Raw genomic sequence first — 13,177 nt, 5'->3', positions numbered from 1 at the left:
TTCTTTGAGAAGATGACATTTGAGTTGAGACCTGAAGGATGAGGAGCCAGCTGTGAGGAAATCTGAGGGAGAGAGACGTCAGAGCAGAGAATGTAGCCTATGCAAAGGTCCTGGGGCAGGACTGTGTCTCGTATGGTGAAGGGACAGTGAAGAGGCGCAAATGTCTGGAGCAGGGGGAGAGAGAGAGGAGGGGAGGGCAGGGAGAGGACAGGGCAGGTCGTTCAGGGCCTTGTGGGCTGCAGGGAGGACTCAGGCTTTTACCCCAAGGGAGATGGGACCCAAGAGGGCTGTGCAGAGGAGGGGCGGGGCCTGACCCAGGTGCTCACAGGTGCCCTCTAGTGGCTGCTGTGAGAAGAGCCGACTGTGGGGGAGAATGTGGACCCTCGGGTGCTCACACCCGCTCTCCGGTGGCTGCTGCGGGGAAGACAGGCTGTGTCGGTGAGGGCGGGAGCCCCTACACCTGGGCAGTCCAGTAACGGGGGCTGAACGAGAGTGGTGGCCGTAGAGGGTGTGAGAAGTGGATGAACGCTCCATACGTATTGAAGGCAGAGGTGAAGGTATGGGGAGGGAAGGCGAAGCGGGGATGAGTCCCTCCCACACTGTTGTCTCAGCCGAGACAACACCTGACCCGAGAGGGTGGTCGGGGTGGAGGGGGGGGGAACAGGTTTGGGGGATGGTCGGGCTCAGCGAGGACGTGTCGAGTGTGAGAAACCTGTGAGCCCTCCCTTGTGGAGACCTTGAGGGTTAGCCGGGCCCTAAATCTGGAACTCAGGGGAGGCCCTGGCTGGAGACAGGACTGTGTGTGTCATCTGCACAGAGACACAGTTCCGCCCTGAGCGTGGACAAGGCTGCCCAGAGGAGTATGGCTAGGGGAAGGAAGAGGCCAGAGGACCCAGGCGTGGGCCCACCAGGGGAAGAGGAGGGCCCAGAGAGGTGGGAAGGCAGGTGGGTGCCAGGTCCAGGCACCCAATGAGGGTGGTGTTCTCAGAAGGAGAGTGGACTGGTGGGGAGAGACACTGTGGAAAGGGAGAAGAGAGCAGGGAAGTGACCGCTGGACTTAACAATGGCCAGTGACCTTGATCAGGGCAGTCCCTGCTGCATGTGGAGGAGAAGTGAGAGCCTGGGGAGACTGAGGGGTGATGGGTGGGGGGGACATCGGATGTAAAGTCATTGGACAGTGCATCGTGTTAACTGTAGGTCCCTAGGCTATGGGTTGTGTGAGGTGGCATAGTAAGGCATGTGGGCTGTGCTAGAACCCGTCGTTCATTTTAGGGCACAACGAGGCGTGTAAGGGCATGCTCAGGCGCCTGAAGGCACGCTCAGTGTTGGAGCTGCGCGTGGCAGAGGTGTTGGCACGCCCCTGTGTGGTATGTGTTGGACACCACGTCTGCTGCCGGGAGGATAGAATGTGTAGGGGGAGGCCCCCGATCTCACTAACTACACCCCTTCTCTAGGGACAACCTGTACCGGGTGGAGCTGGAGCCCCCCACATCAACGGAAATGCGGTACCAGCGGGTGAGGAAGGGGCGCAGGCGAGAGGGGAGGGGGCAGCTGTTGGCGCTACCACTAGGGAGCCCGGACACTGCGCTGGGGAGCACAGTGGATTCAGGTCTGCCTAGCAGGGTTCCTGGGTCCGTCAGGGACCCCGCTCCCCTCACCAGCCCCCTGTGTTCTCAGAAGCTGACCTGGCGCTCCAACCCCAGCGACATCAACGTGTGTCGGATGAAGGGCAAGCAGGAGGTAAGTGAGCCCTGGCCATGCCCGCATCAGCCCTGGTAACGCCCCAATCCGTCCTGGCCATCTCACAGGGCAAATCCTTCTCTGCTTTCATTCCAAGCCAGGCCCCTGTTGCCATGGGTACTCCCAGAGCCTAGCCATGCCCTCAAGGTGGTCCTCAGTAGTGGCCACTCCCCTAGTGGCCTTGCCATAGCTCACGCCTTCAAGTGCCCTGTTTTCTTGTCTGTGCCCCTTAGCCATGGCCACGCCCCCAGTCTTCTCCTAGTTCAGCCCCCTGCTTTGGTCATGCCCACAACCTGACCCCTCCCTATCGGGCCCCGCCTCTACCCTGGCCCCGCCCTTCACCACGCCCCATCGCGTCCTACAGTCGTGGCCCCGCCCACACCCGTGATCACGCCCACCCCGGCTTTTCTCTTCCCACCCCATTCCAGGGCGAGTGTCGAAATTTTGTAAAGGTGCTTCTACTTCGGGACGAATCCACTCTCTTCGTGTGTGGTTCCAATGCCTTCAACCCCGTGTGTGCCAACTACAGCGTGAGTCACCGCCCTTCGAAGCCCTGCCCGCCCAGGTTTAACATCGGCGCCCCTTTGGTCATGGGCCCTCTGCTGGTCGTGCCGTTTCCCCAGGCCACATCACCTCCTACAGGAAGCCTTACTGGATGAACTGTCCTCCCCTCCATCACCCGGAATTCCATAAGAGGCTTCCAAAGGCGGCCTCTACAGGCTGAGGCTACTTAGGCTACAGGCCAGTTATCGGATTGACTAGGATCGACTCCTAGACCCAATTTCTGATCAGTAAATTGAGCCCTGGATTTCCCTGGTGGCTCAGCGGTTAAAAATCCACTTGCTAATGCAGGAGGCGCAGGTTCCATCCCTGGAAGATCCCCTGGAGAAGGAAATGGCAACCCACTCCAGTATTCTTGCCTGGGAAATCCCATGGACACAGGAGCTTGGTGAGGTCACAAAAGAGTCGGACACGACTAAGCCACTAAACAACAACAAAACTCAGCCCCAGAGAGGTTAAGTGACTGACAAAGTCACACAGCATCCAAGGTGGCATCAGGATTCCCCTCGGAGGGGGTTGCTGGGGGAGCCAGGGGCTGCTAGGTACAGCCAGGAGCTGTCACTCAGACCCTATTCCCCCCCACCCCCGCAGATGGACACACTGCAGCCCCTCCGGGACAACATCAGCGGCATGGCCCGCTGCCCATATGACCCCAAACACGCCAACGTTGCCCTCTTCTCTGGTGAGTGCCCCTAACCCTGACCATTTGAAGGGGCCTCAGCCCTGAGCAAGGCGTGGAATTTTCCATTCTTGGAGTTTGGTCATTTAGAAGGTGGCTGGGAAAATCCCATGGATGGAAGAGCCCAGTAGGCTGCAGTCCATGGGGTCGCTAAGAGTCAGACACGACTGAGTGACTTCACTTTCACTTTTCACTTTCATGCATTGGAGAAGGAAATGGCAACCCACTCCAGTGTTCTTGCCTAGAGAATCCCAGGGACAGGGGAGCCTGGTGGGCTGCCGCCTACGGGGTCGCACAGAGTCGGACACGACTGAAGCGACTTAGCAGCAGCAACAGCAGGGAGACCATCTCTCCAGCTATGAAACAGACAGACTCTCAAGGCAGGAAGAACTCAGCTGAGGTTGGGGATCAGCTGGGGAGTTGAGGATCAGCTGAAGTCTGGGTCCCAGCACAGTTGGGGCTCAGCCTGGGACTTAGGCCTCACTTAAGCTCAGGGCTCAGTCTGTTTTTTTCTTAGATATTTTATTTATTTATTTGGCTGCACTGGTCTTAGTTGTGGCCTGCGAACTCTTAGTTGTTGTGTGTGGGATCTAGTTCCCTGAACAAGGATTGAACCTGGGCCCCCTGCTTTGAGAGCATGGAGTCTTAGCCACTGGACCAGCAGGGAAGTCCCAGGGCTCAGTCTTGAAGATCAGGTTTTGACACCCCCCAACCTCTGAAGTCTACAATCTAATCTCTTACCTGTCCCCCCGATTCACACCCACCCAGAAGGGATGCTCTTCACAGCCACCGTTACCGACTTCCTCGCCATCGATGCCGTCATCTACCGCAGTCTCGGGGACCGGCCCACTCTGCGCACGGTGAAACACGACTCCAAGTGGTTCAAAGGTGGGGCGACAGGGACAGACCTGGCAGAGCTCACAAATTCCCCCACCAAAATAAAGTCCCAGAGGAGATAGGCAGGGAACTCCCATCTCCTCTTTGGAACCTACTGGCCTCTTTGACGATCTAGTTAGAGGAGAGGTTTAACTTTGGTATAAAGTAGAACTTGCTGGAAATGAGTGGCTTAGCAACCTGAAATGGAACAGTACGAGGGGTTCAGCAGGAGCTCAGCTCAACACAGGAGGATGACAAAATAGTAGACGTTGCTGTTTGTGGAAAGTAGACACAATGATTTTAGGATTTTGACACCCACTCTCCCCCCCCCACACAAAAAAAATCCCAAACTTTGAGTTTTCTTTTATTTTGCCTGGGTAATCAGCTGATGTTCTCCCCCCCACTTCACTGTAAAAGCAGCCACCCAGGCTACTGTGTTCCCAGCTCCAGAAACTCTCTTTCTCCCATCACGAACTGGGTTTTGACCTCTCTCTCCTACAGAGCCATACTTTGTCCACGCGGTGGAGTGGGGCAGCCACATCTATTTCTTCTTCCGGGAGATCGCAATGGAGTTTAACTACCTGGAGAAGGTAAGGTCCTATTTCCCCTCCTAGAGAGGCCCATGCAGTGGGGCATGTAGTCGAGAGGCTCCAGTCATCGGAAGTGGAGAGCAGAGGTGGGTCCATGGAACTCCACCCAGGGTGAGAGGGGCCCTCCGGCCCTCAGGGCCCTCCACACTAGCCAGGACCAGGCCCCTGAGACTTGAAGACATTTCTGGAGTAGCCCTGGTGAGGGTCCCAGGTCTGAAGTCTGATACACCCGTGGTTCCAGTCCCAGTCCTGTTATTGTTTGTCTGTCCATCCACCCATATACCAACCATTTATCCACTCTTCAACCACAGCCCATATATCTGGCCACTCAGCCACCCTCTCATTTACCCATCTTCAGCCCACCCACACGTCCATCAAACCATTTATCCATCTATCCATCCACCCACCCCTGCCTCAACCATTCTCCACCATCCATCCATCCACTCATCTACCTTCTGTGTACCTGTAAATCCATCCATCCACCTCCCATTCATTGGCTTCTTCATCCATCCATCCATCTACCTGTCCATTCATTCATATACCAACCATCCGTTGATCTGGCCTCCTACTGATCAACTCATCCATTACCATCCATCTCTCCATTTACCTGCCCACCCCTCTATATATCCAGTTATCTAGCCTCCAACTTCTCCTCATAACCTGCTCATCCATTCCATTCAACCTTCTATCCACCCATGGATATACCATGATAATGATCTATCATATCTCCTTCATCTGCCTATCCATCCATCCACATACTCATTCATCTGTCCACCCATCCATCCATCCATTTATCTATACATACATATCTACATACACCCATCCATCCATCCACACACCCCTTCATCCACCAATTATCTCCTTCTTCATTATCTTCATTGTCCATCACTGTCCCCTTCAAATTCACCCCTCTATCCATCCATTAACCCATCCATCCATTCACCTCCATTGCACCACCTATCCATCTATCCCATCTCTCAATCCATGCAGACAGTTAAGTGCACAGACTGCCACTTACTACTAGTGTGGCCTTGGGCTTCAGTCACTTCCCTTTCTCTGTGCCTCAGTTTCCCCTCTGTACCACGGGGATCATAGACCCTCCTCTATAGAGCTTTGGGATGAACGTGAGACACGATGAGGATAAGTGCCTGGCACCTAGTGGGGGATCCATCAGTGGAGGCACTGATGATTACAGTTGTCTTGGTGGCTGTGATCATCACCATCCCCACATTTCCGCCGGGGAATCTGGTGCCCAGGGGGCTAGGGTGACTGGCCAGGAACTCACAGACAGCCAGAACTAGCCTCCTCCATCCCATCCTGGGTGGTGGGCATTGCAACCTGCAGGTGGGCCTGGCAGAACATGGGGCTCAGGCCCCTGTCTTCCCACTGATGTGCCAGGTGGTGGTGTCGCGTGTGGCCCGAGTCTGCAAGAATGACATGGGCGGCTCTCCTCGCGTGCTGGAGAAGCAGTGGACATCATTCCTGAAGGCGAGGCTCAACTGCTCTGTGCCGGGGGACTCTCACTTCTACTTCAACGTGCTGCAGGCTGTCACAGGCGTGGTCAGCCTGGGGGGCCGGCCTGTGGTCCTTGCTGTTTTCTCCACGCCCAGCAACAGGTCAGTGGGTGCAGGTGGAGAGTTCTCATGATCACTCACCACATATTCCCAGGGGTCCTGTGCTGGGTAAAACAGGGCTCCCAGGAGGCCTCTGTCCCAGGCCAGGGGGGACCAAGCCAAACACTGACCCTCCAAGGCCCTCTGGCCAAAACTTGGCAGATGCAGGCATGTCTTTATTTTCTGCCTTTGGAGGAAGGGTCAGGGAGGGTGTCCTAGAAGAGGCATCAATGGGTATGAGATGGAGAGAAAGGGAAGAGCATTCCAAGTTAAAGGAACAGCACGTGCAAAGGCCCTGAGGCTCCAATGAGCTTGAAATGTTTAAACCATAGGGAGGCGGCCTGTATGGCTAGAGTGATCGAGCGAGATGGAAAGTGGGGGATATGAAGCAGGGAGGTGGCAGGCTGTGGGGAGGAGCCTGAATTTTATCCTGAGGGTACTAGGGGACTATGGGAGGGTAAGGAGCAGAAGAGGAACAAGTCAGACTTGCATTTCTGGAAAACTCTCTCGGGAATGGGTTAAAAGGGAGCAAGAGTGGCATCTGGGAAACTGGACATCCAGGCAAGTGAAAGGGGCACCTGGACATGGGTGGCCATGGAGAAACTGAGCTGTGATCCAGTCTGAGAATCTGCTGCTCAGATGGTGGAATGACTGGATTGGATGGGTGGGCAGCAACTCTGGCCCGGGAAAGTGAAGGTCTGACTGCTCCAGAGGACAAACACTCCTCCACACACTTGCCCAGGGCAGTTCCCCACCCCACCAGGCTCACCACTTCCTTTCATCTGCCTCCACCTACAGCATCCCCGGCTCAGCTGTCTGCGCCTTTGACATGACACAGGTGGCTGCCGTGTTTGAGGGCCGCTTCCGTGAGCAGAAGTCCCCTGAGTCCATCTGGACACCCGTGCCAGAGGATCAGGTGCCGCGGCCCCGGTGAGAGGCCCCTCCATCCTGCAGTGGGTACCCGGGTAGGATCCTGACCCTGAACTGAGGGCTGGGACTCCCAGGCACTTGTTTAGCTGTTGCCGAGGTCAGCTGTGGGCTTCCTTGGTAGCTCACCTGGTAAAGAATCTGCCTGCAATACAGGAGACCCTGGTTCAATTCGTGGGTCAAGGAGATCCCCTGGAGATAGGATAGGCTACCCACTCCAGTATTCTTGGGCTTCCCTGGTGGCTTAGACGGTAAAGAATCCACCTGCAATGCAGGAGACCTGGGTTTGATCCCTGGTTGGGAAGATCCCCTGGAGGAGGGCATGGCAACCCACTCCAGTATTCCTTCCTGGAGAATCCCCATGGACAGAGGAGCTTGGTGGGCTGAAGTCTGTGGGGTCACAAAGAGGTGGACAAGAGTGAGCAACTAAGCACAGCACAGCACAGAGGTCAGCTGTAGCCATTATGCAGGTGGAGAAAACTGAGGCCCTTGGAGCAGGGGCACCCTAGTGAATCAGAGCCCCTCAGTGGGGGCCTCCAGGTCTGCCCTGACCAACCCCTCGCCCTCACCCAGGCCCGGGTGCTGCGCAGCTCCTGGCATGCAGTACAATGCCTCGAGCGCCTTCCCAGACGAGATCCTCAACTTTGTCAAGACACACCCCCTGATGGACGAGGCCGTGCCCTCCCTGGGCCACGCACCCTGGATCGTTCGGACTCTGATGCGGTCAGTTCCTACACTTGGCTGGGGTACTGGTGGCCAGGCCTGGGTGGGGACAAGAGCCCAGGCCAGGGTGGTGAGTGAGAAGGGAGCACAGGGGCAACTTCCGACATGACACGAGAGGAAGGCAGAGATGGAGGGAGACACAGAGATGGAGGCAGATGGGGAGATGAAGACAGGAGAGCCCAGGGAGGAGCTGGCTTTGGGGGTCTGTTTCTCTCTGTGATGTGCACCCTTGGAGCCACGCCCATGCCCACCTTGCCCAGCATGGGTGGTGTCTCTGAGTGCACACAGGGGACCACAGGGCTGGGCGGCAGCCTTACTTCTGCTCCACCCTGGCCCCAAGGCACCAGCTGACACGAGTGGCTGTGGACGTGGGCGCCGGCCCCTGGGGCAACCAGACTGTTATCTTCCTCGGGTCTGAGGCAGGCACGGTCCTCAAGTTCCTTGTCTGGCCCAACGCCAGTGCCTCGGGTACCACGGGACCCAGTGTCTTCCTGGAGGAATTTGAGACCTACCGGCCTGACAGGTGAGGCCTGGCAGAGGCCAAGAGGCAGGGCCAGCGGGCAGGGAGACAGGGCGTTCCCCTTGAGTCTTACCAGTCTGCTCATCCCCAGGTGTGGACGGTCTGGAGATGGCGAGACAGGGCAGCGGCTGCTGAGCCTGGAGCTGGATGCGGCCTCAGGCGGCCTGCTGGCAGCCTTCCCCCGCTGTGTGGTCCGAGTGCCCGTGGCGCGCTGCCAGCAATACTCAGGATGCATGAAGTGAGTGCCCCCTGCCCCCGGCCAGGTGTGGGCAAGGGAAGTGAAGGGAGGTGAGCGTGGAAAGAGGGGGAGAGTCAAGTTCAAGTGCAGGCTCCAACAGCATTCTGACTCTCTGAATGATGGACAGAGGGCATAGCATGTGCAAAGGTCCTGGGGCAGGAATGCTGGGTGTGTTGGTGGAACAGTGAGAAGCCCTCTATGGCTGGAGCAGAATGAGTGATGGGAAGGGAGAAGACAGGGAAGGTTGGGCAGGGTCTGTGAGCCTCAGGAGGACTTGGGTTCTTTCCCCCACCCCCAGAGTGAGGTGGGAGCCCCAGAGATCTGTGGGCAGAGTAGGATGGGATCTGACAGACATTTCTAAGAGAAGGAGAAGCTGGGGACCAGGGAACAGATGTTTGCAAAATACTGGCACACTCTTGGACTCAGAGTGAGCCCTCCGCATGCAGCACCCTGGCCCCGTGCCTGCCATCATGGTAGCAGTGATGCCATAGCACAGATCCAAAATCTGGGCTCCAAACCCGGCTCTGTCCCTTGGACAAAAGTAAACGTTCCTGAGCCTCAGTTCTCTCATCTGTAAAATGGGGAAGGAATAGCCCCCACTGTTAAGATGTGTCTTGGGAACTCCCAGAGCTGACGGTAAGAGGTGCCTCTGCAGAAACCCTGGTTGATCTGCCTGCCGGGTCCCTTGTCTGCCCTAGGAACTGCATTGGTAGTCAGGACCCCTACTGCGGGTGGGCCCCGGATGGCTCCTGTGTCTTCCTGAGCCCTGGCACCAGGTACTGGGGAAGTGGGAGGTGTGGGGAGGGTGACTGAGTCACCTGATGATCGGGAGTCCCCCACCCCCACCAACCACAGCTCTGTGCCAGGGGTTTCCGCTGACGGTGCCTCTCTGCTCCCTCCCCCCATCAGAGCCACCTTTGAGCAGGATGTGTCTGGGACCAGCACTTCAGGCTTAGGGGACTGCACAGGTAAGAGGGGAGAGGGGAGGAGGCCTGGGGACTCTAAGTCCTGGTCCTCCAGGGTTCTCACACCTGGATGGATGGGATACACTGACGTCCCTCAGGGCTTGGGAAGGACAGGGGGCCCCAGTTCCAGGTAGGGTAGTGGGAAAAGGACAGACAGACGGGGACGGGAGGGAGGGCAGAGAGAGGCCAAGAGAAAGGCAGGTGGACAGACAGATTTTAGGAAGACAGATGCCAGGGGACAGACGGATGGGCAAATGGGCTTTGAAAGGGTCAGAGAGACGCCCCTGAGCAGAGAGGTGGACAGACCGGCTGGAGGTCGCAGGTGGTGTGCAGGGGACGGTCCCCGGCCAGCCCTTCTCACGCCGCCCTCCCTGCCAGGACTCCTGCGCGCCAGCCTCTCCGAGGAGCGCGCTGGGCTGGTGTCGGTGAACCTGCTGGTGACGTCGTCGGTGGCGGCCTTCGTGGTGGGCGCCGTGGTGTCCGGCTTCAGCGTGGGCTGGTACGTGGGGCTCCGCGAGCGGCGCGAACTGGCCCGCCGCAAGGACAAGGAAGCCATCCTGGCACACGGGGGCGGCGAGGCCGTGCTGAGTGTCAGCCGCCTGGGCGAGCGCCGGGCTGGCGGCCCCGGAGGCCGGGCCGGGGGCGGCGGCGGCGGGCCCGGGGGTCCCCCGGAGGCTCTGCTGGCGCCCCTGATGCAGAACGGCTGGACCAAGGCTACGCTGCTGCAGGGCGGACCCCACGACCTGGACTCTGGGCTGCTGCCCACGCCCGAGCAGACGCCGCTGCCCCAGAAGCGCTTGCCCACCCCGCACCCGCACACCCTGGGCCCCCGCGCCTGGGAACACGGCCCGGCGCTGCTCACGGCCTCCGCCTCGTCCTCGCTCCTGCTGCTGGCCCCCGGCCGCGCCCCTGAGCCGCCCCCCGCGCCGGGCGAGCCGGCGGCCCCCGACGCCCGCCTCTTCACCGCGCGCCCGGGCCGCGCCTCCCACGGCGACTTCCCGCTTACCCCCCACGCCAGCCCGGACCGCCGGCGGGTGGTGTCGGCGCCCACGGGCCCCTCGGACCCCAGCTCGTCCACCGACGGCTTCCCGCGGCCCTGGAGCCCGCCGCCCACAGGCAGTCTCCGGAGACCAGGCGCGCACGCCCCACCGGCCGCCGCGCTGCGCCGCACGCACACGATCAACAGCGGCGAGGCCCGGCCCCGCGGCCGCCACGCCCGGCCGGTCACGGACTTGGCCCACCTGCTCTCCTACGGAGGCCCCGACAGGACTGCGCCCCCCGTGCCCTAGGCCGCGGCCCCGCGCCTCGGCGGTGCCAGCCACGGGAACCAGGAGCGAGAGCCCGGGGCCAGCTCCCAAGTGGGTGCTCAGACCCCCAGCCCGGCCGCGCGGGGGGGGGGCTCCCCTCCGCCGCAGGGAAGCACAAGGAGCTCGGCCTCCCCCCCACCCCGACGCGCCCCCAGAGCCGCAGGACACTGAGGCGGTCTGCGGCGGGCAGACGGGGCGGGCGGAATGTGCTATGGATTTGAGGTTGACCTTCTGCGAGTGGATTTTGGTTTGTTTTCCAATTTGCGTTTCTTTTGCAGTTTTCTAAACCAATTGCACAACTCCGTTCTCGGGGTGGCGGCCGAGGGGCGGGGGGTGGCGCTTGGAGGTGGTGGGAATGGGGCGAGGAGCGCACCTGCAGACCCAAGCTCCCCCCGCAACCCAGCCACCCAAAGGCGCCCTCCTCCACCCGGCCCCTGGCGTGTGTGGGTGTGTGTGTGTGTGTGCATGCCGTGTCCGTGTGCAGGGGGCCAGGCAGGGGAGGGAGGCGTGCGTGTGTGCCTGCAGGCTGCTGCTGCGTGTGTGTGGCGACGGCCACGCGCAGTGTGCGTGTCTGTGTGTGAGCGCGGAGGTCCCAGCGGCCTGGGCGTTGGCTGAGCCGACGCCGGGGCTTCCAGAGGGCCGGGGGCCTCCGATGTGCCGGTTAGGAGTTCGAGGGGAGGTGCGGCAGGGGTTTTAGGCGGGGGCTCGGGAGGCCTGTCCAGATGTCACATTGGCAGCTGTCTAAGGGCTCGGGCGGTCTGGGGGACGGCTAAGGCGGGGGGGCCCCCCTGTAAATACAGCCCCAGGGTGGTCAGAGGGTCCCATGCCACCCGTCCTCTGTGACCTCCCCCTTGACCTCCAGCTGACCATGCATGCCAGCTGAGTGGCCAGCTGAGTCCTGGACCCTCTCTGGAGTTTGCCTCCCCCACCTGCCCCCCATCAATAAAACTGTTTACAACCACCGGCCCCAAGGCTCTGGGTCTGCTCTGTCTCCTGGGGGCGGGGCTTTGACAGGGGCGGGGCCTGGGACCAGATGGGAGCATCCTGAGACTCATGGCTGGGTCACAGCCACAGACAGAATTCTGAGGAGGTGGATATGGGAATCTAGAGAGTTTGCGGGGGTCCCCGTCTCCATCTGTACAGGCTACAGTTTCTGACTAGTCCTAAAGCAAATATTTACTATGCACCTACTGTGTGCTGGACACTGTGGAAACCAAGACCCCTGTCCTCGTGGAGTTCACAACCTAGTGGGGGAGACCGGCCACACACACACACACACACACACACACACACACACGAATTAGGACTTGATTTAAATTAGTGATAGATGTAATGAAGGAAGGGGCTTCCCAAGTGGCTCAACGGGTAAAGAATCCACCTATAATGCAAGAGTCGTGGGTTCAGTCCCTGGGTGGGGAAGATCCCCTGGAGGAGGGCATGACAACCCACTCTAATATTCTTGCCTGGAGAATCCCATGGACAGAGGAGCCTGGCAGGTGACAGTCCATGGGGTCGCAAAGAGTCAGATATGACTGAGCCACTGACCACAGTTGCAGGTAATAAAGGAAAAATCAGATAATGTGTTGGGGGGGCGGGGCTTCTGGAGGATCTGAGATGCGATGGGCTAGAAGGAGCACCTATGAGAACATGTGCAGAGAGAGTGTTCCTTGCAGAGGGAACAGCCAGTGCAAAGGCCCTGTGGTAGGAACAAGCTTGGAAGAGGGTGGAGGCAATTCGTGTGGGTGCAGCAGCCTGGATAAAAGGGGAGCAGCTGGAGGTGAGAAGGGTGAGGCACAGGGCCTCAGGCAGGCAGGGCCTTGCTAGTGAAGAGTGCAATTAATTTTTAATGTTGCTGCTGCTGCTAAGTCACTTCAGTCGTATCCGACTCTGTGTGACCCCATAGACGGCAGCCCACCAGGCTTCCCTGTCCCTGGGAGTCTCCAGGCAAGAACACTGGAGTGGGTTGCCATTTCCTTCTCTAATGCATGAAAGTGAAAAGTGAAGTCGCTCAGTCGTGTCTGACTCCTCGAGACCCCATGGACTTTTAATGTTAGCTCCCTTTTAAAAAATGTATTATTATTATTATTTTTTGGCTGCACAGGAAGCATGTGGGATCTTAGTTCCCTAACCAGGGATGAATCCATGCACCTGCATTGGAAGAAGGGGTCTTAACCACCAAGGAAGTCCCTAAATTTTTTTAAACTGTGGTAAATAACATATACAATCAAATTTGCCACTTGAACCATTTTTAAGTGTTCTGTTCAGTGGCATTAAGCACATTCACATTGTTGTTCAGTCAACCATCCATCTCCAGGATTTATCCGTCTTCCCAAATTGAAACTCTGTCCCCATTAAACCCTCCCTCCCCACTCCCCCCTCCCTCCAGCCTTCTGAATTTTAAGTGGGACAGGGAGCCATCAGAGACTTTTAAACAGGGG

At 58.6% G+C, this 13,177-nt stretch overlaps 1 protein-coding gene across 3 annotated transcripts in view; it reads left to right on the top strand.

The window, feature by feature from the left end:
- The window catches only part of SEMA6B (semaphorin 6B), a 30,376-nt gene extending 18,671 nt beyond the window's left edge, over window positions 1-11,705 (top strand). For 2 of the 3 annotated variants that reach the window (XM_027547316.1, XM_027547314.1), the window contains exons 4-17: window positions 1,455-1,515; window positions 1,678-1,740; window positions 2,169-2,270; window positions 2,893-2,983; window positions 3,749-3,868; window positions 4,358-4,446; window positions 5,845-6,062; window positions 6,858-6,989; window positions 7,560-7,709; window positions 8,050-8,232; window positions 8,321-8,467; window positions 9,166-9,243; window positions 9,377-9,435; window positions 9,811-11,705. In XM_027547316.1, coding sequence (XP_027403117.1) covers window positions 1,455-1,515; window positions 1,678-1,740; window positions 2,169-2,270; window positions 2,893-2,983; window positions 3,749-3,868; window positions 4,358-4,446; window positions 5,845-6,062; window positions 6,858-6,989; window positions 7,560-7,709; window positions 8,050-8,232; window positions 8,321-8,467; window positions 9,166-9,243; window positions 9,377-9,435; window positions 9,811-10,721 — 2,404 coding nt within the window. In that variant the 3' untranslated portion in view covers window positions 10,722-11,705. Of the gene's footprint in view, window positions 1-1,255; window positions 1,368-1,454; window positions 1,516-1,677; window positions 1,741-2,168; window positions 2,271-2,892; window positions 2,984-3,748; window positions 3,869-4,357; window positions 4,447-5,844; window positions 6,063-6,857; window positions 6,990-7,559; window positions 7,710-8,049; window positions 8,233-8,320; window positions 8,468-9,165; window positions 9,244-9,376; window positions 9,436-9,810 lie in introns of those variants that run through there. The other variant, XM_027547317.1, reaches the window with a different exon arrangement.
- The last annotated feature ends 1,472 nt before the right edge of the window (window positions 11,706-13,177 follow it).

This window comes from Bos indicus x Bos taurus, chromosome 7 (genome assembly GCF_003369695.1).
Source record: "Bos indicus x Bos taurus breed Angus x Brahman F1 hybrid chromosome 7, Bos_hybrid_MaternalHap_v2.0, whole genome shotgun sequence".
Lineage (NCBI taxonomy): Eukaryota > Metazoa > Chordata > Mammalia > Artiodactyla > Bovidae > Bos > Bos indicus x Bos taurus.
Note: the sequence above shows the minus strand (reverse complement) of the source record. Positions and strands in the feature narration are given on the sequence as shown.